Consider the following 26,874-nt stretch of genomic DNA (forward strand, 5'->3'; position numbering starts at 1 on the left):
GCACTCCGTGTACCGTATCCACTCCTGCAACCTTCCCCTTGGCAGCACAAGAAAGCGTTACAAAACTCGGGTACCACGCTGTCAGTGCCTTTCAGGCGTTGGAAGAACCAGGGACGCACCACTGGTCGGATGTGAGTCATAACTTGTGATGTGGCCCGCACGCTTCGCTCTCAGTTAGTCCCTATTGTACACCCCGTCGCACGCACACCGCACCACAGACCTCGCGATGCCCCCCTGGTCTGACCTACCGCTAGCCGCCGCAATTTGCGACCGACAGCCTAAACCCTTAGCCCCCTGGCCCAGCCTCCCAAGTGACGCCCCGCGGACGAACCTAGCACACGAAAGTTCCGAGACCCCGCCCCCGACATGTGAAGCACGATTTAGCCTTGCATAATGCTGTCCGCTGCTTAGAGGGCGGCGGGAGGGGCAGCGGCAGAAGCGCCAGCCTTGGACGACAGAATGATACCCACTGCAAGGCAGGAACAGGACGAGGGTCGGTCAAGTCAATAAGGAATCTCGCGTGCGCCAGGGACAGCAGACGAGAACTACAAAGCCTGCATGCAGCCGCAGCGCACATACTGCGCGGCGTGGCCATTGCAGCCACCGCTGACCACAAGCTAGGAGTGGTATGCGCGAAGTGTGGGAGTAGGTTGCCAACGCCGGTGCTGACACGCAGCTACCGTGGTCTTCCCGACCCGTCCCCCTTCCGTCCTCGCAGCGGGACGAAACCACGCCCCCAAACTGTACCACCGCAACACCCCACCCTCCACGATAGTGGTATCCCACTCACCAATCAGGCCGTAAAGAGCGAGCGCCTCAGCGAAAATCAGAATCAGAATCATACCGACGAACAGCTTGGGTTGCTGGGCGTTAGCGCTGCAAGCCAGGAAAAGGACTGGTTAATACTCTGAACCTAAAATGCCTGAGAAGGCTGCGTAGACTTACCGCACACCGGCGTCGCCAACGATGCCAATCGCCATACCCGCAGCCAGACCGGCGAGACCGCAAGCCAGGCCCGAGGCCAGGTGAGCAAAGCCATCGTAGAGCTTGTAGGTGGCGGGGTTAACTGCAGTCGCAATAATTGAGCGCGTTCAGGTGCGTGGCAACTAGAAGGTCAACTCAAGCGCGACTCACCGCCGGTGGAGATGATCACAGCAATAATCAGGCCGTAGATACCGAGCACACCAGCCATGACCACGGGCACAATGCTCTTCATGACCAGCTCAGGGCGCATGACACCCATGGAGGCAATGCCCACGCCCGACTTGGCAGTGCCATACGCGGCGCCCATGCCTGCACAATGATGAAGTTTGCGGGGAGGGGCAGACTCAGCCTCCGCGGGATAGGCAGGCTGCTGGATTTATCGTCGAACTTGCATGCTGGTGAAGCTGCAAGGTGACTGGGGGCCAGAAAGCGCGAATCTGCCTCCCTCCAACGCGAACACGGCTGTGTGGCGTCTCTTCCTCCCGCCGTCCACCACCATACTCACAAGAGAAGACCAGGGCAGCGGCAGCGCCGATAAAGCCGAAGAACGGCGCGGTGTCCTGGTTGGACGCCGCGGTCTCCTGAAGCAGAGAGCGGTAGTGGTCCATCTTGCTGCGAGTTGTGCTACAAACACAGCAACTAGGCTAGGAAAGCTTGGCTGCAGTAGGCCAACAAAGTATGTGTTGTAAGCTCTGGCAGGGAGGCGCTCCAGTCAAGCACAAAACGCGGCCCTCCCCCCGCCCATGCCCCCGATGGAAGTCCTGCGACTTATCCTTCATGCCTAAACCTGCCGTGCGCTTTTGCTTCTAATCTATGGCATTACCGTCTACTGCATTGAATGCGCGGTTGACAGGTCGTTTGGCAAAAGGCTCTGCCAGCGATTCTGCTCTTTCGATTTTCAGGTTACAGGCAGCGTGGTCTCTTTGCCTTGAGCCCAGAACAACTAGCCCAAATATGCTGCTGGTATTTACTTGCTGCTCATAGCCCTATGCATAGCAGCGGCTACACGTGCGTCCGGACATCAGCCACAAGCCTGCCGGAGGCACGAGCAGCAGAACGCCAGTCCCCCTTCTCAGCGCCTCGCCGGTGCCCTGACTGGTGGCCCCGCCCACCAGGTCATCAGGAGCCATGATATTGGACGGTATACGACGTCCCTTGACGGAAGGTCTTCACCTTGTCACTGCGCCGCTTTAAAACCGTGTTGGCCTGACGCGGCCGCGAGAGCGCTGAAGCCATGAGCACCCTGCTGGATAAGGGGAGGGCGGGGCGGTAGCCACTAAGCGTCCTGTGTGTGGAGCGTGATGCTGACACGACAAGAAGCGTCTAATGTTAACTGGCCCCAGACCTGCGCAGGCAAACACTGGCGGTTGTGACAGCTGGATGTACGGCGATGGCTGCTTGGTCGCAGGTACAGGCAGTGGCAGATAACACCGTGCAGCACCGGAGGTAAACAACCCAGGTCCAAAGCATGCAGTGATGGTCCGTTTAGACTGTGCAAATGGACAGCATCACCTTTTTTGTGCGCCTGCGTCCGCGAGTGCCGGTCTCTGTTGCGTGCGTTACTGTGTGCCGCTGCGCGGGGTACTGGTGAACTGGTTCATAGGTGATTAGCCGTCCATGGTGCTCAGGGAGCATCTTCTTGTCACCACTGCTGCAGCACCCAGCGTTTGTAATTGCGGCTTTCTCGTTGCGTGCTGGCGATACTGCTGCAACGCACGCATTCCGCGAGCTTATGGTCGGTCCCTGCTGTTCAGGGGTGCTAGAACGGTGTGGTTTGGTCGTGAGCGCCGCCGCTTAGGTGGGACGTGGTGGGAAGGCCCAGGGGATGCCTTCATGCTCGGTTGGCGCCACCTCCACCGGCGCTGCCGCTTCCGCCGGCGCCGCTGCTTCCCCCGGCGCCGCCGCTTCCACTGCCGCCGCCGCTTGCGGTGCCACCGCTGCTCCCAGGGGTGCCACCACTTCCAACGCCTCCTGGCGATGCCGATGGGCCTGCCGCCATGCTGGTGATCCGCGGTCGGCTTTGGGGCGGCGTGGCTCTCCGGAAGCCGACGGCTTCGATGAGGCCCCTGCCGCCAAGCGCGCGGACACCCGCACCGTCGGGGCCGCGGGCCCTGGCCTGCGGGCTGGTTTCCTGCTGCCGCCGGCTGGGCGGCGGCCGTTGCCTTCGGTGGCTGGAGCGGCCGGCGGCGCTTCTGGGCGTGCGAGCAGCTCGCTGGCTGCAGGAGGCCCGCTTGGCGGTGGTGGCGGCGAGCCCGGCTGTGGCGCTTGGGCAGCTGGGGTGGGCCCGGACCCTGATGTGGGTGGTGACGGCAATCATGTCCTGAGTCCGCGGCGGACGTCACGGCCTTGCTGGCTGACTGCAATGAGGCCCCCAGCCCCGGCGTTACCTTCGAGGCGGTTCTGCAGCAGGCGCTGTGGGATGCGAGTGATTAGTACGCGGTGTCCTGTTGTGGCACTGGGCGCGCTCTGATCCTGAGATCCCTCCGTGGCGACGTCTGCTCAGAGAAATGTTTGCTGCGCCTGGAAGCGGGACTGGGTGGCGGACGGTGGCCCTCCCGTGTGCCCACGGGGCCTGGTGCCGCAGCTGCTAAACGTCGCGGCGCGCGCGGACGCGGAGTTGTTGCGGGCGCTCTGGGAGCGGCCCTTATAGTGTGCTAACCCGGCTTGGCGGCGTGTTGGTGCGTGTGTGCCTGCGTCTGGTTGTGCGCCGGGCGGTGCTTCCCGTGTGGTGTAGTAGCTGGTCTGCTTAGTTGTGGAGTCCGTGCGCGCAGCCGCTTGGTGCGGTGTGCGGGTGTGGCGGTCGGTTAGCTGCTGCCCGTGTGCGGCTTGCGTGGGGCCCGTGACCCAGTTTCTGCGGTTTGGTGCGTGTGTGCCTGCGCTTGGTCGTGCGCCTGCGGTGGTTCCTGTGTGGTCGCTAGTCTGCTTTGTTGCTGGGTCAGTGCGCGTGGCCGTTTGGATCGGCGGGCATGCGTAGCGGTCGTGTAGCAGCTGCCTGTGGTCCCTGGCCTGCAGGGGCCCGGCGGCCGGTTTGCGGTGTATTGGTGCGGGTGTGCCGGCGCGCTGTTGTGTGTGCGCCTCCCGTGTGCCTTGGGCTGACTATGGGTTTGCGCTTTTGTTGCGGTGGTGGTGCGTCTTGCTAGTTCCGTACGTGCTTTCGTGGTGCGTTGCCTGTCTCCTTGCCGTCTGCCTTTCCTCCGCCTCCCTTTCTCCTACTACGTAGTTGCTTTTCCCCCTGAAGGTGAAAGGCAGCACTACACCGGCACGCAACCTGCAACGCGAGCAAGAAGTACGCCAGGGACCACCGCACAAGCCACCGGAACCCAAGGGCCCCCCTCCGGGGCAAAGCAATTGTCTCAACCTGCCAGGGCTTGCATCTTCCAGGGGTAGGCCGCCGCCGCTGGCGAGAAGAGCCCTAACCACGTCCTCGCCCACGGCATGCAGGGACCAAACAATGCTGTGCGCCACTGCATCGTCGCCAGCCTCGCCGCGGCACATGGGGGATCCATGCAGCGGCGCCCATACTTACCAGGGGTGCGGCACCCCTGATACTTACCACGCTTGGCTGGCGCCAGTACATACTACCAGCACAGCTCGCCCGGTGCAGCCGCCGTTCAGCCCTCTAATCAGCCCCAGCTAGGCAGCCACCCTGCTGCATTTGCATCGGTTACTGACATCCGCCACGCCGCTTCTTTCTCCTCCCGTTCGCTTGCCCACGCATATGCTCCATGGGCGCCCGCGGATGCCTGGCTCCGTTCCAGGTGGGTGCATTTTGTGGGATTCGCGTTGTCGCGGCGAATGGCAGCCTAGTTGCGAGCTGGAACACGTCCGCCCCTGCAAGCGGCAGCAGTCTCCACAACACTCGGACTCCGTTTGGCGCGCCGAATGCGGAGCAGCGTGGAGCGCGCGCCGGTGTCTCGTCTCGAAGGTAACAAGTAACCCCATTGCCGCTGACACTAACTGCTTTCGTGATGTTTATTGCTAGCCTGGAGCTCACGACGGCGTCTTGCATTCGCATTCACTAGCAAGCACTTCACTAAGAATGCCTAGTTATTAGCATTTGGGGCGGCTCCGCCCACCCAAACCCCCCGTATGCACCCCACGCGGTGACATGCACCGTTTCTTGCCGCTTCAACCTGCGCACTGGCGCGGCTTTTTGGGCGGCGCCACACTCTCCTCTCGTTGCTCCGCCCCTTCACTCTACACGTTTATGTGCCGCATTCAGACCCATGCCGGACTACACGGTTGCAGTCTCAGCTGACTACCGCAAGACGGTGCATGCCTGTCTGATCGTCAAATACCTCGTCCACGATGCTTTTGACATATACGCGCTGTTTGTTTGTAGTAAAGCCGCGGCAGAGCGCACGGAGGAGTGGGCGCGCGGCTACGGCGCATCACGACGTGATGACAGGGAGGTGCAGGGTGGCGCCGGGAGTTCGTGGGAGCAGGGGAAGCCAACAGTCAGCCCTTTCAGCAGGCCTTCAAGGGGCGTTGTGAGTCTGTCTCTGAGTGCCATAGCAACTGGCCTTCAGCCGATGGCCAAGTTAACACGCACATCCTCCGCGGCTTCCGCACAACTTCCTGCAATTCTGCAGACCGAGGGACGGCGAGAAAGAGAAGCGCGTTAGTGCCGTCACTCCCGCCCGTGCCCTCTCATCTTCCAGACCCCTGGGACTTTCTCCCGGCATTTACACAGCTTTAGTTCACCATGTGCGCTCTTGAAACCCAGAAAACGCGGGAGGGTTTGAAAAGCTTTATTCCTCGAAACCGGTCGTGTTTGCTGGTCGTGATTTGCTGTGAGTCTCCTTGAAAGCGCGACAGTTTTGCTTGTGTACACATATCCAACTTTCTGTGAGGACAGACGGCGCTTGCACGCTTGCACATGTGGGACATGCCGCGCAAAAAAAGAGTCGAGCTCTGAGCCTACGTATGCTCTCCAATGGCTTGATGTCTCTGTCTACTGCTAGCGAAGTTTAACCTGGCTCGCAGGCGCCAGGGGGGCAGTGTGCATGGGGTTCAAATGCTCGCGCCCGGCCAGTGCACTAGGCCCCTCGCTGTCCACAAGCACTGCTTAATTCCGATAGTCGTGCTCTAGGCGCACATACGCAAACATAGGAACAATGGCGGAGGCTAACTCGCGCGAGCTCGCGCTTTACAGCGCCAAGATTGCTGAGCAGTCTGAGCGTTACCAGGACATGGTTGAGGAGATGAAGAAGGTTGCTGTGCTGGCTAATGAGCAGGAGCTGTCGGTGGAGGAGCGCAACCTGCTCTCGGTCTCCTACAAGAACCTTGTGGGCTCCCGCCGCGCTAGCTGGCGCATTCTGCAGAGCATTGAGCAGTCGGAGCAAGCTAAGGGCAACGAGAAGCGCGTGGGCATGATCAAGAGGTACCGCGCGGTGGTGGAGGGCGAGCTCGACAAAATCTGCCATGAGATCCTGGACCTGCTCGACAAGTACCTGGTGCCCAGCGCCTCTACCACCGAGGCCGCTGTCTTCTACCTGAAGATGAAGGCCGATTACCACCGCTACCTGTCTGAGTACAAGACGGACGAGGCCAAAGCGGCGGCCGCGGAGTTGACGCTGGCCGCCTACAAGGTCGCCCAGGAGAAGGCCGACGAGCTGCCCACGACCAACCCCATCAGGTACACAAGGTTTGGGGCCGGAGCGCGCGCCTGGAGCGGCATGCATGCAAGTTTCTGACCTTGTTTCGGTGCCGAATGTCGCGAATGCAGGCTGGGTCTGGCGCTCAACTTCTCGGTCTTCTACTACGAGGTGATGAACCAGCCCGCGCTGGCCTGCTCGCTGGCGAAGAAGGCCTTCGATGAGGCTATCTCTGACCTGGACTCGCTCGGCGAGGATTCCTACAAGGACAGCGCGCTCATTATGCAGCTGCTGCGGGACAACCTCACCCTGTGGACGTCAGAAATGCAGGACGACGACAAGAATCGGGCATGAGCGTAGCGCAGCGCAGCCTTGGGTGTCGGAGCCCCGGTTTCCAGCGGCTCATGGGGGGTCCTCGGCGAGCAGGCGCTGGACTGTTTGCATCTTGCGCAACTCTGAGCCGCCCGCCTGTTGGGGCACGCTATTCCATAATTGTGGAGTCACGGCACGGTTATTAGGTACGCTGATGACGGCGTGAGACCCAGAGGAGGGTTTCGAGGAGCGTGGCGTGTGTTTTCCGATGGGGTGCCGGCCGTGTTTGACCGGACAGTACGGTGATGCACGGTGCCGGCTTGTGTTTGTATTGAGTTTTGTTTCAGCACTGGTGTCAGCATTCTCGGTCACGGGGCCGCATGCGGCTTCACGATGCGGCCAAACATAGGTAGAAGTGTGGTCCCCGAGTGGGCGCGCTTGAGAAGCGCCAAGCAGACTCACTGCGGACGAGCGTCCATGATGGCCATGGCGCTCACACATTATGTAAAGACTAGCGCGCGACTTCTTATGCTCGGTTACGGTAGCTTGGTTGATGGGGCCTTCACGTGCTGTGCCGTCCAGAGTGTTGGCCAGGGGTGGTGTCGGCAGGGGACTAGGGTCAGGGCACATATTAGGTGTGCAGCACGCGCACAGAGTGGGCGGGACATCAGCTGCGAAGGAGATTAGGTAGTCTTCACAGCGGGTGTGGAGTGCATGCATAACTTGATCTGCATTATCCATTGATTGGGTTCTGCACAACACGGCAGCAAAAGGCTCAGGGGTGGCAAAGGGGAAGGGTACAGCACCTTGCCAGCACCTGCCAGCACACAGGAAGGAACACAACCCGAGCAAGCTCAATGCTTTCGTAGAGTAGCTAAGAATAGCATGATCTTAGTGCCGGTCTTGCGCGAAGCAGATGCGCTACACCTCCCATACGTACTCCAGGGTGAGTTCTTGCTTGACGTGCAAGTTTGCACGAATGTGGGTCAGTGCAGGTCGGTACGTGTGTTGCTGTCATCTGATGGGCAAAGCGCACGTGAAATGGTGCATGCGCCAGGGGGGTGGGGGTAGAAAGCTTAGATCCGTCCCCCATGCTCAACATTATAGAGCTTTAGGAGAGCATTGCGCACGCACTTTCAGGCGGTGTCTGGTGAAGAAGTTCTGGCCCGCCGAAGTTGGGGGGTCGGTCGTTGTCCCTGGGGTTTCAGGAGCCCATCCTGGCGGCACTCGGAAAGGCCCCTACAAGCAACACTAGGGGCCAAATTCAGCACCACGAGGCCCATATGTGCACGCTATGCCGTAATAAGCACAAACGAAGCGTGGGAGGAGGGGCGCCAAGCCGCCAAGTTGCGCGTCCTGGCGTGGACATCTCGGCACATGTCCCCACATTCGACACATGCTCACTGACACGGCTGGGCTCTCAAGCGCTGGTGCGCATGAGTTCACGTCTAACTAGGCTGCCGGTGCACACTGTATATTGGTCACATGGCAGAGAATTGAGCGCGGTGTGAGCTGGGTCGAGGGGATTTCCATGGATAGAACCGAAGTCGCAGGATAGGACCGCTGATGGCAAGAGGAGTCGATCGGCACCACTTAAGTATCTAATGGAGGGGTTTTAGTCCCTAAACAACAAGGTGTCGTTCGTCGGGTGGTCGGTCGTCCCCTCAACGGGGGTTTGGGGTGATTCCGGGGCATGGAGTCTGGCACCTCGTTTCTTGTCACCACCCCTGCATGCGCCTAAGAAGCCCCGGGGAAAGCTGCCGCAGCTTACTTTAGCAAATTGAAGTTACATGCAAGGTGACAGCTATGGACAGAGCCAGAGCCCCCAAAACGGTTGGTACCAGCAGGCTGTCACCCGCCGGCTCATCCGTTTGTTTTGCACTCTCTGGTCTTCCCCATGGAAGTGCTGGAACACCATGGCCATAAGCCCATAACCTGCCCTGCCATCCACCGAAGCCCACGCGCATCCATCAGATACAAAGCAAGGAGAGACTGGAGTCGGGATTCGGGAGTCGCCAAAACAAGAGCGAACACACACACACACACACACACACACACACACACACACACACACACACACACACACACACACACACACACACACACACACACACGCAAACACACATTGACGTGTCAGAGTACTAGCCTAATGGTAGCGCAGTTTCTGAAGGCTGCATGGCTCATTCCCTGGCACCTACATGGCCGCGCTTCCACGGATACCACCAGTGTAGCCGGCGGCAGAGCCGTCAGCCACCGCGCCGCCAGTCGCCAGGCCCCCGCCCCGGCGGGCAGCCGCGCTGCTTGCCGAAACCAGTCACGAGAGGGAAACCCCAACATCAAAAAGCATCCGACGCTGGCCTACATAGAGGCACCGACGCCGGTGCACCACTGCGCTGCAGGCCAGGACTCGCCCTATGCACAGCTGCCAACACTACCGTTTGCTGCTGAACTGCGCTTTCAAGGACCATGCAAACAAACAACGTAGGACGCATCCTCTTCTCACAAGCCTTCCAATCCAAGGGCCTTGCGGAGCCCTTCCGATATGAGGAAAATGAAGACGGTCTGCGGCCCCAGTCGTGCATAGCTCGCCGTCCAGCCCTGAAGGTGTGGCCGATGGCAGTGGGTGAACTACTCGGTGAGCAACGCCAGCTCGCACCTAGCAGCAGCTACAAGTCCGCGCGCTAACAACCAACGCATAATTCGTTGCAGCAGGAGTCGGACCCAGACCTACGGACCGTCAACGGCTGTAACCGGTGCTAAGCCTGCCCGGAGTCACTGCATCCAACCTATGCTTGCAACTGCGCACCTTCATGAAGCCGAGGATGCCGTCATTGTACAGGATGGCCATAGTTGTCTGCAGGATGCCTTTGCGGGCGCCAGCACCTGCAGAGCCGGCCACACGCATACGGTATCAGTCGTAACGCCGATGCCGGTATGTGAGGCGCGAAATGCGTAAATGGGCAGGGCCTGCCTACTGCCGGGCAAACGCCAGCCCGCACATAGCGCTCCCACTGTACCGCAGCTCTGCCTGGAATTGCATGTCTGCCATGTCCAACCCCACGTACCCGATACAAACATGTGCGTCTTTACGACGTCGACAGGGTTAGTCACGGTGGTGGTGACCAGGCCCGTCACGCCGCTGGCCGCTACGTGCGTCCACACCGAGTCACTTCCACCACCCGCACGGATAATCTCCCGCTTGACGCTGTCGTACGTGGCGACCTGTGACGCCGTCAGCAGAGCCGCGCGCACCTGCATGCCCATAGCACAGCAACACCCACGAGAAAGAATGAGGCAAAGCTGTCCGGTGCTCAGCTGCTGCAGCTGCTTTGCATGTCGGGTATCAAAGCAGTGACATGGACACCCTCCCTTCGGTATCGCATCCAGCGTCGTTGACAACTCGACACCACTGCCGGTCCGACACCACTGTCGGCTACCCTGCCCAAATGCCACCTGCCGCGCGCCAGACGCCCGCAGTATCCCGCCGCGGCAGCCCTCACCATGCTGGGCACCGCGCCGCGCCACAAGCCCTGCACGCCGTCGCTCTTCACCACAGTACGAATCACTTCCAGCGTGCCGCGGCTAGTGTTGTCCTTGGCCTGCAGCCGCGTCTTGATCAGCTCTGTAGGGCTGGTGAGGCCGGCGGCGAGGGCGCCGCTGGCAAGACCCGCCGCCACCTTGAGGCCCACGCCGGCTGCTGCCGCTGATTGGGGTGCTGACGTGGCGGAGCTGGGCGAGCTGGAGGTGGTGGGCAAGGCTGAGGGCGTGGGCGCCGCCAGCTGGCCGGCGGCCAGGAGCAGGCCCTTGCAGGGCTCGTACAAGCCCAGGCGCATGCCTACACAGGTGCGGGGACAAAACCATGGGAGCAGGAGACGGTTGAGGAGGCGGTGAAAATCACGCACGACTAGCTCGGCATCCTGCGTAAAGAGGCTGTCTCTTTGCACCCTAGCTTCGCACCCTGCTGCTCACCGCCGTATAGGAAGCCTCTCGCTACTGCCGGAGGTAGCCCGTTCCACAACGCGAAGGCGCCTTCATGCCGCACGATGTTTACGCCGGTTTTTATCTACAGTGCGCAAGCGGATAGACAATCAATCACAGTATGCAGGACGCGACGTGCTTGATGGGAGCTTGCCAAGCAGCCGTAGCTCCCATAGGTGTTTGGAATGGCATGCGTCGGGAGGCGGCGTTGTTCCCGAAGCCTGGGAAGGCGTGCGGGGTCACGCCGGCGCAACTCACCAAGCCTGGACGGGGCGCGCCAGGCGTGGCTTTCCGATCGTTCAACTGCAGTCGTGTCTTGATGACGTCTGCATGAGCGCATGATAGATGGTTGCAAGGGGAGACAAGACGTTCGGTCGTGCAGCGTGGGGACACGCAAGACTCGAGCGTGGACGCGACTGGCGGGGGACGTCGTGCCGGCCAGGCCAGGAGTCGGTCAGGCCCCTTAAAGCGGCCCACGCTACAGCTAGACACGCCCCGCCTCACCGAGGGGATTGGTTGCACACGTCGCTCCTCCGACACTGATGCCGCTGATAATCAAGTCCTGCAGCACGGTCGCCTTCTGGGCACCGGTCGCTCGCGATTGCCCCGGGTTTATGGTTTCCCGGGGTCTCGCATTGCCGCTCGCGGGGGCGACAATCATTTAGTGTAAATAGTTACTGATATCGTCCGTGTATGCAGGTGGACTAAGCGCAAGGCGGGCGTCGGCACTCGGCAGGCGAACCGGCGTGTGGGCGATGTGATAAATTATGACAGTTGCTCAATAAATCAAAGTGATACGCAGCTTGTTGGAAAAACCTAAGCCCTTGTTTTGCGCAATTGTGTTTGTTGGATCCTGCTGTCAAAAACGTCGCGTGGTCACCCCCTTGCATTCTGCAATGTCATACGCTATGTCATAAGTTATGGGTCTCTACTCTCAAAAATTGAGATACGGCACCGGCTGCGAAAGTCAGCTCGTTAGCTGACTCTGGGCTTAATCTTGGCTTTCTGCTGTGTGTACAGACGTTGCAGACATGCAACGGTAGCATAAGAACAATTTGCTGCAAAGGACCGGTCTTGTGCACGGGGAACCATGCCTCCAAAGGCGATGTCCCTCGCTTACGCGGGGCGTAAGCTTACGGGGCCGCCGGAGGGGTATGGCAAGAAAAAGGAGCGACAGGTTAAGGAATGGATTACGGACCTGCCTCCGCTGGAGGAGGCTGAGCTGGTGGAGGTCGCCTCCGTCGCCACTCTCAGCGAGGTAAGGGAGCGGCAACCCGACCCCGTCGCATTCGGACCTGCCCCTAAACCCGGCAGCCGCAGCATGCTGCAATGGGTGCGCTCCCTCACTGCTGCTAATTCAATCCCTGCGCTGCCTGCGCGGCGCGGCAGAAATACGCTGCGCCAGCAACTTGACATGCACTTGTTGGCTTTGTGCTCTCTTGCCACAAAGCTTGATGGCTCCAAGGAGGACCTGTACCGCAGCCTCCGTGACAGCACGGACGGCTACGGACCGCCCACGGCGCCTCGCGTGGACATGCGGGGGCCGGGAGGCTACCCAGGTGGGCAGGGGACTGCAGCAGTCAGTGAAGCGGCTTCTGGACATCGGCCAGGCTGGTCGAACAGAGCACATAGGGATTGCCATCGGAGCACAACAACGGGATCACATGCAGCATTCGCGTGGCATCGAGAGCGCACATGAATCTATCAATCAGCTAGGCCACACCACGCCTGACCCTGGGCCCTAACCTCTTGCAGCAGTGCCGCCTCGCGCCACGGTGGGCCCTGCCGGGCAGCGGGCAGGTGCCACGGGGCCAGTGGCGGGCGGCGTCCGTGGAAGCGCGGCCATGCAGGTGCGAGGGCATTAATCATGCAGCCTTCGGAAGCTGCGCTACCAATAGGCAAATACTTTGACATGTCAGTGTGTGTATGTATGTGTGTGTGTGTGTGTGTGTGTGTGTGTGCGTCAAGCTATACAAAGTCTAGGCCCTTGCCTGACATGCTGCCTTGCCGTCTTGCTTCAATCAGCCTGGAGCCGCAGGAGCAGCTGCTGGTGCGGCCCAGCGACCTACCGGAACCACCGCAGCAGCTGCTGCAGCAGGTGCCGCTGGAGCAACAGGGGCAGGAGCTGGCGCGGCCGGCGGCATGGGAGCCGCAGCGGGGGCTACGGGGGCGGCGGGGGCAGGAGCAGCGGGGGCAGGGCGGGGCGGGCCTGTGGCTCCTGGCACGGGAGCAGGCCCCGTGGAGCTCCGTCCGCCACAGCCGGCTCCAGAGGGGGCTGGTCCGGTCAGGCCGAGCACAGCCACCGGTGTTGGTGCAGGCGGGTTGGCGGCAGGTGCCGGTGCAGCCGCAGGAGGCGGTAGCGCCCCCCGGCCGGGAACCGCGGGACAGGCGGGTCCCGCCACGGCAGTCTTGGGTGGCAGCGGAGGCCTGATGCCGCCTGGCCGCCAGCAATCTCTGCCCCTTAGCGGACCTTCAGCCTCTTCCTCCTCGCAGCCTGGCGCAGTCACTCTGGGCTTCGGCCGCAGCGCAGCCGCAGCCGCGGCGGGCGTGTCGGGCTCGGCAGGCTGGCCTGCGGGCTTTGCAGACGCTGGGGGCAGCGGCTCTGGTGCCGCTCCGCTAGAGTTGCCGCCGGCCCCTCTAGGTGGCGCGGGTGGCAGCGGCGACCGGGACCGGGATTTGGCCGTGGCGGCGGAGCTGGTGCTAGCACGTGTTGAGGCAACCATATCGGACGGCTTGCCGCCTGAGGTGCGTGTGTAGTGCACAAATGACGTTGAGGCAGGCAGCGGTGAAGTCGCGGCATGACGTTGCTGCTGCTGTGGTACAAGCATCATGCGGGCATGCGAGGAAGCTGAGGACATTGTGGGTGGGTGTTGAGGATGAGTCGCTCACTGTGGGCACGTGCTCGCGCCCTGTGCTCGGCCCCGCTGCAGGAAAAGTACCGGAGGGCTCTGCTGATGGCGCTGGAGGAGCAGCAGGTGGGCAGTGGAAGGACAGGGTGGCAAATCCATAACCCTATGACTGCATGCCTCTTGCTTCAAGGCCGTGACAAGCGCTGTTCAGTCCCGGCCCCAATGTTTGGTCCGTGTGCGTGATCACTGCCCCTCTCGGGATTGGGTTTGATTCATCCCTTCCTCCACCGCATGCAGCGCTACCAAGCGGAAGTCCGCGGCGAGCTGGCGGCGGCGCGCGCCGTGGCGGCGGAGGCGCGCGCGGAGGCGGTGTCGCGGGCGGCGGATGCGCAGGCGTCAGCGGCACGCGCGACTGAGGCGGAGTCCGAGCTGGGCCGGGCGCGGGCGGAGGCGCTCACTTATAAGCAAGAGGTGCAGAGATACCAGGTGGGTGCCGGGTCCCGGGTGTGGGTGCGGCAATTCGAGTGCAAGTTGCCGAGGGGTGGACCTAACACGCTTGCGATGAGCCAGAGGTAGCTGAAGTGGGCCTTACCCAACGGTGCCTGGCGGCGTGTGTACCCCTTGCGGCCTTGCGCACTGTGCCCCAACAGCAAGTTCACCTGACCAGGCAGCTTGCCCACATGGCCTCCCGCCCCTTGAGCAGATCGAGGCGGAGGAGGCGCGAGAGGAGCGAGGCGAGCAGCTGGCGCGGGCGCAGGCGGAGCTGTCCGCCGCTGTGGCGCAGCTGAAGGACCAGTCCACACGAGCCAACCAGGTGTGGACTGGATCTGGCTGCTGTGTTTGAATGCTCTACAGCTGACCCATGGGCATCATGTTGCCGGGGAAGGGGGAGTCAGAGTTGAACCCTTTCCTGGCTGGCAAGACAATCTAAGCTGCTGTTGCCCCATCCCCCTTCAGGCAATGGAGTCATCCGCAACGGAGGCCGCCGCTGCGCGCGCCGCCGCGACCTCACTCACACGCGAGCTGGCGCTGCTGCGGCGGCAGTGGGAGCTGGACAAGGTGCGCCTGGAGGCGGCGCTGGCGGGGCTGCAGGCGGACGTCGCAGCGGAGCGCGGCGCGGCGGCGGCGGCGCGGGCGGAGAGGGACAGGCTGGCGGCGGCCCTGCAGGTGTGCGGGGAGAGGAGGCGGCTTTGGTATGTGGCTGAAGTTAACTGGTCGTGGCTACCTTCGTGCTTTACCTAATCCCAAGCGGACACTAATATGAGTGGTATCCTCCGTCCCTCTTGTGCTAGGCGGAGGCAGCGGCGCGGAAGGCGGCGGAGGACTCAGAGCGCAAGGCGCTGCGGTCCGCGGCCAAGCAGGTGCGTGAGCGGGGCTGCGAGCGCCAGAGCTTGCTTGCATGCACAAGCATGGCCTTGGCCCGGTGTGCTTCACTGCTTGTCTTCCAACTGCGGCGGCAATGTGAGTGGGCTCAGGTGACGCCACCCTGAACCCGGGACCCCGCAGGTGGAGACGCAAGAAGCGATGCAGTCCGCAGCCGCAGCGGCGCAAGCGGCGCGGCAGCGTGTGGCGACTGCGGCGCAGCGGGCTGCCCTGGTGCGCGTGGCGGACCCGGCGGCGGCAGCCGTGGAGGCAGCGGCAGCTGGCGAGGGGGTTGGCGGCCGGGCAGCTGTGACTCCTCGCAGCGGCGTGTCCGGGTAAGAGTTGGGGCCGCTACGGTCGCGCCGTAAGGATTGTGGAATGCCCGTGCGGCCGGCTCAAGCGTGCATCTGGTGATCTGGTGTGTTTTTGTTCGCGCTCGCACAGGTCGCCGCGCTCGCCCCCAGTGGCTCCCGGTGCTCGTTCAGCAGGTGAGAGAGCAAATGTGTTTTATGTCTGCTGGTTCACAGCGTCGTTATGAGTTACTGGTTCTGACCGGCCCTGCTTCCACCACGCAGCGCCACCAGCCTCAGGCGCAGGCGGCTCGCCCGGTCTGGCTGGCGAGATGGACGTGGACGGCGCCGCGGCGGCACGCGCCGACGGGCACCGCCACCTGGCTCGCGGCCTGGCGGCTGACCGGCGGCAGCTGGGGGAGCTGGTGGTGGCGCACAAGAGGGCGGCGGCGGCGGCCGAGCTGGCAGATGCCAAGTGGGTCGGCCCGGGGGGTTCAGGCGGCGGCGTATCTCGTGTGCTAGGGCGAGAACGGGCTTGGTGGGACGTCATGTTGAGAGTAGCAGTAGCGGGCGCACCAGTGTCATATGGCAGCCCATCCACAGACATGGGGGACCCCCTTGTGTTGATATGATCCTTGACAGGGCTGTAGAGGCGGCGCTGGCGGCGGCGCCCGAGCCGCTCCGGGCACTGGGGCTGGCGTTCCGGGCGTACCTGGTGGGGCCGCCGGGCGGCGAGGCGGCGGCGGCGCCACCAGGCAGCAAGAAGGCGGGAGGCGCAGCTGCAGGCGCTGGTGGCGGCGGCGGCGTGCTGGGCCTGGCGGGCAAGCTGGGCTCGGCGGGGTACCGCGTGTACATTGACCCGCTCACATCTCAGGTGCGTGGCGATGACCGCGACGTGGCTGGGCAGGAGCTTCCAGGGAGGAGGAGCAACGGTACTTGGTATTGAGATTGGGGGGTGGAGGTGCTGTCGGTGATTGCCCTCGTGCCTTCTCCTCATTGCCGCTGCTCTCAGCCTCCACTCTTCCCACCCCACGCCCCCATGGAGTGTCTGCAGCGGCCCGCCCACTCAACAGTTCCATCGTCTAAGTAGCAATGCACGGAAGTTCATGCCCCCAACCCCGCCCTCATTCACGCGCAGTCTGGCTCCGAGCCGCTGTACGAACTGCCTGCCACGCCGCTGGTGGGCGTGAGCGCGGCGGTGGTGGTGGCCGCGGCGCCGGGGCTACTGCAGCGCCCGCTAGCTAGGTGCGAATGATTGCGCCCACTGGCTGCTGGCGGCCACAAACAGGCGCTCGACTTCTTCTTCATGCGTCGTAATGTGCTGTAGTTGTGTGTTTAGTAGACATGATCTGCTGCCGGCGGTGGCGCAATGCTGTGTACTTGTTTTTGCAGGGCGGAGCTGTCTGCGGCGTGGCGTCACGGCTGCCCGGTGGTGGTGCTGGCGCCGCCGGGCCTGGCGCTGGAGGCACTGGCGGCGGGCGAGGAACCGCCACTGGTGCCGGCCGCCGCTGACCTGGCAGCGCAGCAGAAGGAGCAGGTGCGTCCAGCGCCTTGATCCGCACGTGGGCAGTTGCTCGTGGGCACCTGCTGCTGGCGGCTGCTGCTTGCCCTGCTCAACCGGGTGTGTCATCTTCGTTGTATTTCATTCATGACATCACATGCTTGCAGGCCTTTGCGGCGCTCCGGGACGCATGGCCGCTGCGCATTGAACTGGCGGCGGCGCCCGACTCTCCTGCTGCCGTGGCCGCCGTGGCCGCGCGGCTGGGGCTCACAGACCCACAACTGGCGCTGTTGCCACCCGACGCCCTCAAGCCCCTGTCCGTGTCCAAGTCAAGAGCCATCCCAGACCTCGTGTTCCTAAACGCACCCAGCACCAGCTCCTCCGGCGCAGCTGCCGGAGGCGGCGGCGGCGGTGCTGCGGCCGGCGGTGTCGCCTTCGGCTCGGGCTTGGGTATGGCGCCTGCGGCCGGCAGTGGCGTGGCAGCGGCGGCGGGGCTGCAGCACCTGAAGCTCAGCTTCCTGCCGCCGCCGGGCTCGGCGCCGGGCTCAGCGGGCCCGGCTGCGGGTCCGCTGGTGGAGCTGCTGTGCGGGGTGCTCAAGGGCAACAGCAGCCTGACGGCACTCACGCTGCGAGGTAGGCAACACGGGCTCTAACATGTCACATGTGCTGCTAGCGGCGCAGGTGTCTTGCACGGGAAGGTCCGGCGAGTTCACTGCTTGTTGGCGCCAGGCACGCTGTACCGCACGGCCATGACTGATGGTCAATGCATGGTGTGTGCCCGCAGGCTGCCCGGCTGCCGCCGCCCGCGCCATCACCGAGGCAGTGCTAGCCTCGCCCGTGTGCCGTGTGGCCAACATCACCATCTCCTCGCGCATTCCTGTCGCCGACCTGGCCGGCCGCTGGCTCGGCCCCGGTCAGCCGCCGCCGCCGACCGTCATCGACTTGGCAAGCGGTGGCGGTGGCGGGCCAGGCGCCGGCCGAGGCGGCGGAGCCGCTGCAATGGAGGTGCCACTAACGGACGAGGATGCTGAGGTGGTGGCGGCAGCGCTGCGTGCGCGCGTGGCGGCGGAGGCCGCAGCCGGCGAGGCGGCAGCGCCGCCGCTGTCGTCGCTGACGCTACCAGCGTCGTGCAATGACCGGCTGGGGCGGGCGGCGGTGGAGGGGCTGGTGGAGGCGATGGCGGCGCTGCCAGGGCTGCAGCGACTCAATGGCGTGCCGCTCGCGGTGAGCGCCAGTGCGGCTGTCCATACCGTACACAGCACCCTACCGCAGCTACTTACTTGGAATGCCCGTCATCAGGCGCTTGGGGTCGTGTTGCCGCGCTCAACCTGTTCCCATGTCCCAACCCGCACTTGACTGCAGGCTGTGGTGTCGGCCGCTGTCGGCACCAAGACCAGCAGTGGGCCAGGCACAGGACCCTCCGCTTCCTCTGCGGGAACAGGCACGGGCGGTGGAGGTGTCCTGGACCTGAGCGGGTCCGGCTGCGGCCCGGTGGCCCTGGCACTGCTGCTGCGACGGCTACAGGTGCGACCTGCAGGCTAGGGCGAATGACTAACGCCTGAAGGCACGCGCCGTGGGCGTTCTGCGGTACTTAGCTTCGTGCTAAGCACCTCGTACTGTATCCTATGCTTGATCTCTCGCTGTCTTGCCGCCCATGCTCTCTGCCCCTCCCTCTGCTGGTGACTGGTACTCAACTCTGTACCCGCAGCAGCAGCAGCCATCTGCGCTGACCTCGCTCCGCGCCATCAACCTGACCGGCTGTGAGGTCGGCCCCGTGGGGGCTGCCTACCTGGCCGGGGCGGCGGCGGCCGCGGGCGGCGGCGGCGGCATGCCCGCGCTGGAGACGGCGTGCCTGGCGGACAACGGCCTGGGGCCCGAGGTGCGGCAGGGCCCGGGGCCGGCGTGCGAGAGCCGCGTGGGGCTGCCAGGGCAATGCAGCGGGAGTACACGTCCCGAGATGGGTTCAGGGTTTGGAGCTTACATGGAGGGTAGCAACAGCTCTGTGAGCATCTGTCACGATACCTATTGCGAATGCGGTGCCCCGTTTCGTGCCGTTGCCATGTCGCGTCAGGGCGCGGAGGCAGTGCTGTGCGCCATCACTGGCGCAGCGCCCGGCGGCAAGGGCATGGCCGCCGGCACGGGAGCACGAGTCGGCGGCGGTGCCTGCGGTGTGCTGGACCTGTCCCTCAACTCGCTGGGTGACGCCGGCTGCAAGGTGCGGGGTAGCAAGATGTGGTGGGCTAGGGGGCCTACGGCGAAGGGATCTTGCTTCACTGCGGTATGCATACTTTTGTCTGCGACCCACTGAGGCAGTCTGTCTTTCCTGATCTTTCATCATCCTTGCGGCGGCCTTCCTGATCAGGCGGTGGCCCGGCACCTGCCAGCGCTGGGCGGCTCGCTGGGCGTCCTGGCGCTGTCACACAACAGCATCGGCACCGACGGCGCCCGGGCGCTGGCGGCGGCGCTGCCCACGTGTGCTGGCCTGGAGGTGGGTGGGACGCAGCCCAGCACTCACAGTGCCTGCCGTGTGTAATTCACAGTGCCTGAGTTGCGCAACTCCTGTGTGATTGCAACGTATATACATACTAGTGTTGAAAATATAATTCAGCTCACTGATGACTGCCGTTCCACCCCAGGAACTGCTGCTTGGCGGCAACCAGCTCGGCGACCAGGCCGTGCGCGAGCTGGCGGCAGCCATATCCTCCTCCACCGCTGCCGCCACGGCACCGGGTGGCAGCAGCGGCGGCCTGCAGCTCCTGGCGGTGCTGCACCTGCACGACAACCCCCGCCTGGCGGCTGACGGCGTGGCGGGCCTGGCGGCGGCGCTGCCCGGGCTGCCGTCACTCACAGAGCTGGCGCTGGGGCGCTGCCACGCCGGCAACGAGGGCGCACGGCACCTGTCCAAGGTGCGCGGCAGTGCTGCAGTCATTGCGGGTGTGCAGGCAGCATGGTACTAGGCGCAGTGCACAGCACCTTGAGGAAAGGACGAGAAGGCCCTCACCACGTTCCCGCATCCTGACTTTGGCTCTTCTTACACCCTGTGTTCCTTATCGGTCCTTCCCTCCGCAGGCGCTGCCGTCGCATCCCTCGCTCCAGGTGTTGGACCTGGAGGGATGCAAGATACGTGCGGAGGGCGGCGCCCACCTCGCAGCCGCACTGGCAGCCATGAACGGCAGCCCTGCAGCCGCAGCCGCAGGCGGTGGAGGTGGAGCCGCAGCCGGGGCCCTGACGCGCCTGAACCTGGCTCGCAACCAGCTTGGCGACCGGGGTGCGGCGGCGCTGGCTGAGGCGCTGGGCCGCAACCGCAGCCTGGTGTCCCTGGACCTGCGGGCCAATGGGCTGGGGCTGGTGGGCTGCCGGCAGCTGGCGGGCGCGCTGCGGGAGCGCAACGCCACGCTGCGGTCGCTGGCGGTGGGCGGCAACGAGGCAGACGACCCCGTGATCGAGGTAAGGTTGGCCTGGCCGAGACTACCAGTCCGTTGTCAGTAGAAAGCCAACGCAAATACCGCAAGTGCAGGGTTGGGGGCGCGATACGGCTCGGTAGCCCTGCGTCAAGCCGCTCCTGAATGTATGATGGAGGAGGCGGTGGTGTTACGTTTGGGGCAGGAGGTGGAGGTAAACGCGTGCCTGGCCGTGAATTCCTGTTGTAGCAGCCCCCCGTCATCGATCTCACGGCGTCCTGTCGCTATGCCCCCGCAGACGCTGGAAGAATTGGCGGCAACACAGCGGCACGTCACACGGCCCCCACCGCCGCCACCTCAGCCCGAGCCGTCACGTACGGGGCCAGCTACTCGATCCCCAGCGCCCGGTGCACGCCCGGCCTCTGCCTCCACCGCCGCTGCTGTCGGAGCCGCTGCATCTCCCAAGCCAGCGCGCAGCCCTGCGCCTATGCCCTCAGCCGCGGCAGCGCTGGGCCTCTCGCCTCAGCCCAGGACGGGCCGGCCAATGAGCGGCCAGGGGCGCGAGCGGGCCCGGCCAGCGGCGGCTGGAGGGGCGGGGACTGGGTATGCAGCAGGTGCCGCCGGAGGGGCGGCTGCCGCGATGGAGGCTGCACGTGCCATGGAGGCTGCAGCGGCGCTGGAGGCTGCGGCGGCGGGGTCGGCGGGTCTGCTGGGCAGCAGGAGCGATGGACGGAGCGGCCTGGGTGAGGACGAGGAGGACATTCGGGAGCTGCTGGCGAGGTACCGCAGCGGGCCGGAGCCGCCCGGGCTATCGGCGGCAGCGGCGGCGAATGCGGCGGGCGTGCGGGGCAGCTTGATAGACCTGGGTTACACGGGCATGTGAGATGCCACGGCGCATTGTTGGGGCATTGCTTCCTTGGAACGGCTGAGCTGTTAACTGTGATCGTACAGCAAGGAGCATCAGGCGTGCGTGCGTGGAGAGGCATGCGGGTTTGGTAGCACTTGCTGCTTCGTGCAACTGAAGTGACCATTTGACTAATTGACTTTCGGATACAAGTGACGGCTTGGACCTGCTTGGACCTCTCTCAGTCTTCCGCGCTCCTCCTTTGCAAACTAGCATACCACTGTAACAGCTACATGGCAGATGATCACTGCGCTCGACGGTCGCGTGTCCCAGCCCTGGGCTCTCGCCCACCAATCAGACCACTACGGCCCTAGACGGCCCCGCCATGGCGTGCTGCAGCCTCACCGTATTCGTCACCACTACGCCAGCATGCCTCCCAGCCACCGTTGCCCGTTGCGTTCCGCTCCGGCGTTTCGTCCTCCTGTCGTTCAAGTCTACCGGCCATTAAAATCCACACTAGCTACCACCTGAACTGTCCTAACAACGCCGAAGGGGGCACACAAGAAGTGAGCCCAAGCCCACTCCAATAATGGCTCACTGCGTCGAGCTTTTGGAATGACGAGAAGCCTCCTGCCCGCTGCAGCTTTACCCCGCAGGCCTCGCAGCCCCTCACTGCCCTCACAGCTCCGGTGCCGCGTAGCTTCGGAGCTTCTTGGCGTACTTCCTCCGGAACTCCTGTTGGTTTGTATAAAGCGCCACGAGCGAGCGTCCCTTCAGTTGCATGATGCGGCGAGGCGCAGAGTGCAATGCATTTGCAAACCCAGTCCACGCTCCCTTTACCCAGCTGCAGCTTCCTGCAGCCACCTCCAACCCCACGCTTTCTGCGTCAGGCCTTCTCCAGTGCCTACCACACACACGTGCCCGAATCCCTCTCCCTCATGTTTTCCAATGCAAACACCTCGTACATCGCACACCTGCAGCTTGGGCGCCACGATTATGGCGCAGTATGGCTGGCTGGGGTTGCGCGCGAAGTAGCGCTGGTGGTAGGCCTCAGCGGGGTAGAAGGTGGTCAGCGGCACCAGCTCCGTCACCGCGCGCTTGCCGAACCACAGCCCCTTGTTCACCTCGCCCAGCACCTGACGCGGGCGGCCGCGAGGGTGCGTGCGGGCGTTTGGGGCGTGCGTGGAGTAGGTGCGGGCAGGTGCGGTGGTGCATGTGGTGGAGTCACGACTAGGAGATGTGCATGAGCCGGGGGGGGGGGCGCACGAGCGAAGCCATAACGAGCAGGGAATAGCAGCCTATGTCTCCCGACACCGCGGTGCATGGGTATGTGCGAAAGGTTGCTCTTCCAGAAGCCCAAGCATTACACGCTGCCCAGCACAGCCGTGTACAAACGCACATGCCAGTATGCCGCGTCACCCGACCCCCCCCCCCGGCTCACCTCCTCCGCCACGCGTCGCTGCTCGTCGCTGTGTGTGAGGATGATGGAGCGGTACTGCGGCCCTACGTCGTTGCCCTGGCGGTTGGGCGTGGTGGGGTCGTGCAGCGTGAAGAAGATCTGGGGCGGGGGGGGGGGGGCGAAGGGGGGGGGCGGAGGGGGGCTCAGGGACAGGAGCAGGGGCAGGGATCGGTAAGGGGAATGGTGTGAGATGCAGGGGACGGAGGCCGCATAGGGCTGCCTGGGCGAAGGGGTGTGCAGCCAGCAAGCAACGGCGAACGACCCACATCCGAACCCACCTGCAGGATGTCGCGATATGACAGCTGTGTTGGGTCGAACTCCACCTGCACCACCTGTGGTGCAATGGAGGCGGGGGGAAGCAATCGCAGGCGTGTCAACCTGCACCCGCGTACCGAACTTGCACGTCTGCACGAAGAGATAAAGCAATGCTCACCTCTGCGTGTCCTGTCTTCTTGGTGAGGACCTGCGTTTTGGGGTAGCAGCAAGGCACACGTGATGGGGAAGGGCTCTAGCATTCCTGTCAACAACATGTCCTTGTCGCAATACCCAACAACATGTCCTTGTCGCAATACCCAACTAGTTCGCATGCATCCGTGCCAAATGCATCCATGTCCGCATCCTGTGGCGCTTTCTGGCAGACCCCTTTCGCACGCCCCAGCTTTGGCCAGTGCCAGACCAGTGCCCACGCATTCCCACGCTGCCGCTCTCCGCTCCTGGCTCAGCCACACGAGCCGCTGCCTTACCTGCTGGTACGTGGGCCGCTCCACGTGGCCCCCCGCGTAGCCGCTGGTCACCGACGAGACCCCCTGCCGTACAAACACGCCGGTGGACATGCATGCGCATGGTGTCAGCGAAGTGCCACTGCATGGGTGGTTGGATGCCGCGCATGCCGCTGCTGGAGAAGCTAGCAGGATGCTACAGTTGCGATCAGTTCGCCAGCTGCCAGAGTGATGGCGACAAGTGGTGTCCGCACAACCTTGCCAACACCATTGCCGCCGCCGCCCTCACCCACTCACCACCATCTCCCTGAAACAGGCCTCAATGCACCAGAAGCAGCCGCCGCCGATGGTGGCAAGCTCTGCAGGTGCGGGCACAGGTGGCGAGGCCAGGCGTGTCGGCCGACAGGACGTCGCAGGACGCATGCCCCCTGTTACAACAAGTACCGGTGGCTACCTTCACCGTGCCTGTTGTGGGCACCAGTGGCAGTCATCCGCACCTGTACGGCCAGACGTACTGGGGGCTGGGATCTCCGCGCTGGCGGGGGCAGAGGGGCGGCCCGCGGCAGCCCCGCTGGAGGCGGCGGCAACTCCCGAGGAGGGCCCCGCTGCAGCCCCCGATGATTCTGACGCGACCGATTGCTCCACCTGCAGTTGAAGTATAGGTATTTATTCGTTAATCTCAACGGCGGCTCTGGTGCTGTCTAGGTGGCAGTATGGCCAATGTGCCTGACGGCTGGAATTCCGCTCCGCTGGCCTCCCGGCCTCCTGCGGACCCTCCCCACTGCGCCCTTAAGGCACTACCGGAGCCCGCGCCTGTGACCCAACGTAGCGCCACGCGACTATGCTCACCGGCTGCGGCGTCTGCGGCTGCTCCTTCTTGCCAAACATGCCGCTGAAGATCCAAGTGAGCAGCTCCGGCGTGCGGTCTATGTCCATCACATCAGTCACCTGGCAGCAAACACGGCACACGGTCCATGAACAACAGCATGTAAGCGAACCCTGATAAAGAGGCGAACTACTTCCAGAACCCCTGCATCGTAAGGGTAGAGGCAGAGCAAGTACAGAACTGCGCGATTCCCCCATTCGGAGCGTGCCAAGCGGAGAACCCTGACACACCATGGTGTTGGTCTCGCTCGACACCTCCTCTTGAAAGCTCTTCCCTTCATTGAGGGACGTTACTTCGCCACGGAAGCCCTCGCCCCCCGCGCCCGCAGCCATGGCACGCGGCCGCGCAGAGCTGGGGCAGTAGCCAACGCGGCGAGCGGCTGTAGCCACACGCTCACTGCCTCTAAGAAGCTTTCGCCCAATGGGGCGGTGCAAGGCGCCCTTCATTACTATTTGGGGGCTGTTCGCGCGTTTATTTGCAACAGTCTACTGTTTGATACGAAGCGTCCCGATGGTATTATTCTTGCGTCGTTGGCCGCACGCGAGGCCCCGAGACTCGCCCAATTTGTAATTGTTTATCTCACAGTTCACTTGATGATGCATGACACCTGAATTTCCAAGCAGGCGCAGTTTGGTGCATTGGTGGTTGTCTCGCTTGCATGGGCGTTGCATGCATCCCTTAAACAAGGCCAAAACAGCGGCATTGCTCAGGTGCTGCATAGTCAGGGATTACAAACACCATGGCCGCTCTGCAGTCTGCTTCCCGCTCTTCGGCGGTGGCCTTCTCGCGCCAGGCGCGCGTGGCCCCGCGCGTTGCCGCCAGCGTTGCTCGTCGCAGCCTGGTCGTGCGCGCTTCCCACGCCGAGAAGCCCCTGGTGGGCTCCGTGGCCCCTGACTTCAAGGCCCAGGCCGTGTTCGACCAGGAGTTCCAGGAGATTACCCTGAGCAAGTACCGTGGCAAGTACGTGGTGCTGTTCTTCTACCCCCTGGACTTCACCTTCGTGTGCCCCACCGAGATCACTGCCTTCTCGGACCGCTACAAGGAGTTCAAGGACATCAACACCGAGGTTCTGGGTGTGTCTGTGGACAGCCAGTTCACCCACCTGGCCTGGATTCAGGTGCGCGAGAGCTGTTCGCAATTTTCGTTCTCATTATGAGCCTGTGCTGACGAGTTTTGTGCCTGCCTTGCCCTTGCTCGCACGATTCACCTTCGCGATGATCCAGACCGACCGCAAGGTGCGTTGGTTGTCCTTGGACCTGGGTTCACTTGCCTGTAGAAGCGCAATTGAGGTCATGAGAGCGGGCGCATGCAGCTGGGTCGCTGTCGCAATGCGTTGGCGTTTTCCATGCTCCTCGAAACGTCCGTAGACGGGCTTCCAGCGGTACTGCATTTTCGCGCAACGGAGCTACTTTTCACAAAGTACAAGCTTTGGAAGGCAGTTTTGGACTGGGCCCACATTGCCTGCGTGCAAACAGTCGCACCCGACTTGCTCACGGCGCACAGCAGCCCTGCTTCTTCACCCTCGCCACAGCGTCCTGCACTCGCCGCTTAGGCTCCCCTCCCTGCCGTCTCCAAGCTTCATACGCGCGACGTCTCCAGCTCATCCTAATCACATGTCGCCTTCCCAACCCCATCGTTCCTTTGACCCCCTGCAGGAGGGTGGCCTGGGCGACCTGGCCTACCCCCTGGTGGCTGACCTGAAGAAGGAGATCTCCAAGGCCTACGGCGTCCTGACCGAGGACGGCATCTCCCTGCGCGGCCTGTTCATCATCGACAAGGAGGGCGTTGTGCAGCACGCCACCATCAACAACCTGGCTTTCGGCCGCTCGGTCGACGAGACCAAGCGTGTGCTGCAGGCCATCCAGTACGTGCAGTCCAACCCCGATGAGGTCTGCCCCGCCGGCTGGAAGCCCGGTGACAAGACCATGAAGCCCGACCCCAAGGGCTCCAAGGAGTACTTCTCTGCCGTGTAACTTGACCTCTCCTAAAGAGGCCATGGCACGCACTGGCGTCAGCGCAGTACTCTAGGCATGCTGCACTTCAGCGGGCATGCGGAAGACCAGTGCATCGGCAGGCTGGGCGCGCACGGAGGCGAGAACCGAGGCGGCAGCAGCAGCGGCTGGCGGCTGTGGAAGTAGGCGCTAGCAGCAGCAGCGGCTGACGAGGTGACTTCGCCCGGAGGCGCGTGTGGCGGAGCATGTGCACGTGGACTTGTACTTTTGGTTGATGGATCAGGGCTGCGTTGCTGGTGCTGCGGACTGGCGGTAGTCGCACGTGGCTGATTGGTGCGTGTGGGTGCTGTGCGGGCTGGCGTGACGGCACGCAACCTGTGTGGGGACCTGTTGGTACGCTCGCGATAATGCAGTGCGCGGTCCGAGCGGAGGGACGCGGCGGTGAATAGCTGCTGTAGTTTCAGGCAGGGATGACACGGTGACGGGTGGTTGCGCCCACATCCAACCGGCATGAGTGCTTTCGCCCAATTTTGCAGATGAGGGCTGGTACAGGCTGGACGGCGTGTGAACGTTGCCGGGCGTTCCGTTGAAGGCGGGCGCTGCTTATGGTGTAACCGAAACGTATCCAGGCATGAGAGCGAGCAAGAACGTTGGAGACGCGCATGTGGCGGTCTGAGGGAGCAAAGAACCGGAAAGGACGGGTCAAGGCAGTCTGGCTGTCCGGCAGCTTTTAGCAGGGG

General features: G+C 63.3%; 7 protein-coding genes across 8 annotated transcripts; 4 read left to right on the forward strand and 3 right to left on the reverse strand.

Moving 5' to 3' along the window:
- Positions 1-45: 45 nt before the first annotated feature.
- On the reverse strand, positions 46-1,933 carry CHLRE_06g257450v5 (uncharacterized protein). Its single transcript, XM_001696309.2, has 5 exons — positions 1,490-1,933; positions 1,135-1,293; positions 946-1,066; positions 791-876; positions 46-469 (listed from the first exon to the last, which is right to left on the reverse strand). The coding sequence occupies exons 1-5, from the start codon at positions 1,590-1,592 to the stop codon at positions 408-410; spliced, it is 531 nt and encodes a 176-aa protein (XP_001696361.1). The 5' UTR covers positions 1,593-1,933; the 3' UTR covers positions 46-407.
- A 2,677-nt stretch (positions 1,934-4,610) lies between these two features.
- CHLRE_06g257476v5 (uncharacterized protein) lies at positions 4,611-5,492 on the forward strand. Its single transcript, XM_043062729.1, has one exon. It carries the CDS (start codon positions 4,710-4,712, stop codon positions 4,911-4,913), a length of 204 nt encoding a protein of 67 aa, XP_042923435.1. The 5' UTR covers positions 4,611-4,709; the 3' UTR covers positions 4,914-5,492.
- Positions 5,493-5,540: 48 nt separating this feature from the next.
- Positions 5,541-7,414, forward strand: CHLRE_06g257500v5 (uncharacterized protein). Its single transcript, XM_001696561.2, has 2 exons — positions 5,541-6,622; positions 6,713-7,414. Exons 1-2 carry the CDS (start codon positions 6,102-6,104, stop codon positions 6,933-6,935), a joined length of 744 nt encoding a protein of 247 aa, XP_001696613.1. The 5' UTR covers positions 5,541-6,101; the 3' UTR covers positions 6,936-7,414.
- Positions 7,415-7,424: 10 nt separating this feature from the next.
- Positions 7,425-11,680, reverse strand: CHLRE_06g257550v5 (uncharacterized protein). The gene is made up of 8 exons (XM_001696308.2): positions 11,376-11,680; positions 11,130-11,197; positions 10,863-10,956; positions 10,394-10,728; positions 9,959-10,145; positions 9,700-9,776; positions 8,665-9,491; positions 7,425-7,911 (listed from the first exon to the last, which is right to left on the reverse strand). The coding sequence occupies exons 1-7, from the start codon at positions 11,530-11,532 to the stop codon at positions 9,393-9,395; spliced, it is 1,017 nt and encodes a 338-aa protein (XP_001696360.1). The 5' UTR covers positions 11,533-11,680; the 3' UTR covers positions 7,425-7,911; positions 8,665-9,392.
- Positions 11,681-11,800: 120 nt separating this feature from the next.
- CHLRE_06g257600v5 (uncharacterized protein) lies at positions 11,801-21,282 on the forward strand. Of its 2 annotated transcripts, none has more exons than XM_043062730.1 (24): positions 11,801-12,129; positions 12,322-12,430; positions 12,627-12,721; positions 12,897-13,616; positions 13,802-13,846; positions 14,018-14,206; positions 14,424-14,534; positions 14,678-14,887; positions 15,013-15,081; positions 15,227-15,417; positions 15,527-15,570; positions 15,658-15,847; positions 16,015-16,246; positions 16,511-16,617; positions 16,765-16,909; positions 17,041-17,506; positions 17,658-18,097; positions 18,236-18,397; positions 18,582-18,752; positions 18,945-19,088; positions 19,236-19,361; positions 19,510-19,779; positions 19,943-20,320; positions 20,573-21,282. In XM_043062730.1, exons 1-24 carry the CDS (start codon positions 11,977-11,979, stop codon positions 21,155-21,157), a joined length of 5,352 nt encoding a protein of 1,783 aa, XP_042923436.1. In that variant the 5' UTR covers positions 11,801-11,976; the 3' UTR covers positions 21,158-21,282. The 2 variants fall into 2 exon arrangements, with proteins under 2 accessions (XP_042923436.1, XP_001696612.2); XM_001696560.2 differs by having other exon boundaries at positions 12,630-12,721.
- Positions 21,283-21,294: 12 nt separating this feature from the next.
- On the reverse strand, positions 21,295-24,790 carry CHLRE_06g257650v5 (uncharacterized protein). The gene is made up of 10 exons (XM_001696307.2): positions 24,413-24,790; positions 24,146-24,244; positions 23,794-23,941; positions 23,594-23,655; positions 23,321-23,383; positions 23,011-23,040; positions 22,856-22,909; positions 22,560-22,676; positions 22,093-22,254; positions 21,295-21,853 (listed from the first exon to the last, which is right to left on the reverse strand). Exons 1-10 carry the CDS (start codon positions 24,626-24,628, stop codon positions 21,797-21,799), a joined length of 1,008 nt encoding a protein of 335 aa, XP_001696359.1. The 5' UTR covers positions 24,629-24,790; the 3' UTR covers positions 21,295-21,796.
- A 122-nt stretch (positions 24,791-24,912) lies between these two features.
- Positions 24,913-26,760, forward strand: CHLRE_06g257601v5 (uncharacterized protein). The gene is made up of 3 exons (XM_001696559.2): positions 24,913-25,299; positions 25,406-25,417; positions 25,838-26,760. The coding sequence occupies exons 1-3, from the start codon at positions 24,922-24,924 to the stop codon at positions 26,153-26,155; spliced, it is 708 nt and encodes a 235-aa protein (XP_001696611.1). The 5' UTR covers positions 24,913-24,921; the 3' UTR covers positions 26,156-26,760.
- The last annotated feature ends 114 nt before the right edge of the window (positions 26,761-26,874 follow it).

The sequence above is a fragment of the Chlamydomonas reinhardtii genome, chromosome 6, assembly GCF_000002595.2.
Source record: "Chlamydomonas reinhardtii strain CC-503 cw92 mt+ chromosome 6, whole genome shotgun sequence".
NCBI classification, from domain to species: domain Eukaryota; kingdom Viridiplantae; phylum Chlorophyta; class Chlorophyceae; order Chlamydomonadales; family Chlamydomonadaceae; genus Chlamydomonas; species Chlamydomonas reinhardtii.

Coding starts and splice junctions, on each gene's coding strand:
- CHLRE_06g257650v5 (XM_001696307.2), bottom strand. CDS start 24,628: ATGAAGGGCGCCTTGCACCGCCCCATTGGGCGAAAGCTTCTTAGAGGC. Junction 23,656..23,793: donor CAGTACGTCTGGCCGTACAG/GTGCGGATGACT, acceptor CCGCACCTGCAG/AGCTTGCCACCATCGGCGGC. Junction 23,384..23,593: donor CCTGTTTCAGGGAGATGGTG/GTGAGTGGGTGA, acceptor TTTGTACGGCAG/GGGGTCTCGTCGGTGACCAG.
- CHLRE_06g257450v5 (XM_001696309.2), bottom strand. CDS start 1,592: ATGGACCACTACCGCTCTCTGCTTCAGGAGACCGCGGCGTCCAACCAG. Junction 1,067..1,134: donor TGTGATCATCTCCACCGGCG/GTGAGTCGCGCT, acceptor TTGCGACTGCAG/TTAACCCCGCCACCTACAAG. Junction 470..790: donor CGCTCTTTACGGCCTGATTG/GTGAGTGGGATA, acceptor CCTGCCTTGCAG/TGGGTATCATTCTGTCGTCC.
- CHLRE_06g257601v5 (XM_001696559.2), top strand. CDS start 24,922: ATGGCCGCTCTGCAGTCTGCTTCCCGCTCTTCGGCGGTGGCCTTCTCG.
- CHLRE_06g257600v5 (XM_043062730.1), top strand. CDS start 11,977: ATGTCCCTCGCTTACGCGGGGCGTAAGCTTACGGGGCCGCCGGAGGGG. Junction 12,431..12,626: donor GGGGCCGGGAGGCTACCCAG/GTGGGCAGGGGA, acceptor AACCTCTTGCAG/CAGTGCCGCCTCGCGCCACG. Junction 16,247..16,510: donor TTGACCCGCTCACATCTCAG/GTGCGTGGCGAT, acceptor ATTCACGCGCAG/TCTGGCTCCGAGCCGCTGTA.
- CHLRE_06g257550v5 (XM_001696308.2), bottom strand. CDS start 11,532: ATGATTGTCGCCCCCGCGAGCGGCAATGCGAGACCCCGGGAAACCATA. Junction 10,957..11,129: donor GCGCGCCCCGTCCAGGCTTG/GTGAGTTGCGCC, acceptor TGCGCACTGTAG/ATAAAAACCGGCGTAAACAT. Junction 10,146..10,393: donor GCGGCGCGGTGCCCAGCATG/GTGAGGGCTGCC, acceptor ATGGGCATGCAG/GTGCGCGCGGCTCTGCTGAC.
- CHLRE_06g257476v5 (XM_043062729.1), top strand. CDS start 4,710: ATGGGCGCCCGCGGATGCCTGGCTCCGTTCCAGGTGGGTGCATTTTGT.
- CHLRE_06g257500v5 (XM_001696561.2), top strand. CDS start 6,102: ATGGCGGAGGCTAACTCGCGCGAGCTCGCGCTTTACAGCGCCAAGATT. Junction 6,623..6,712: donor CCCACGACCAACCCCATCAG/GTACACAAGGTT, acceptor TCGCGAATGCAG/GCTGGGTCTGGCGCTCAACT.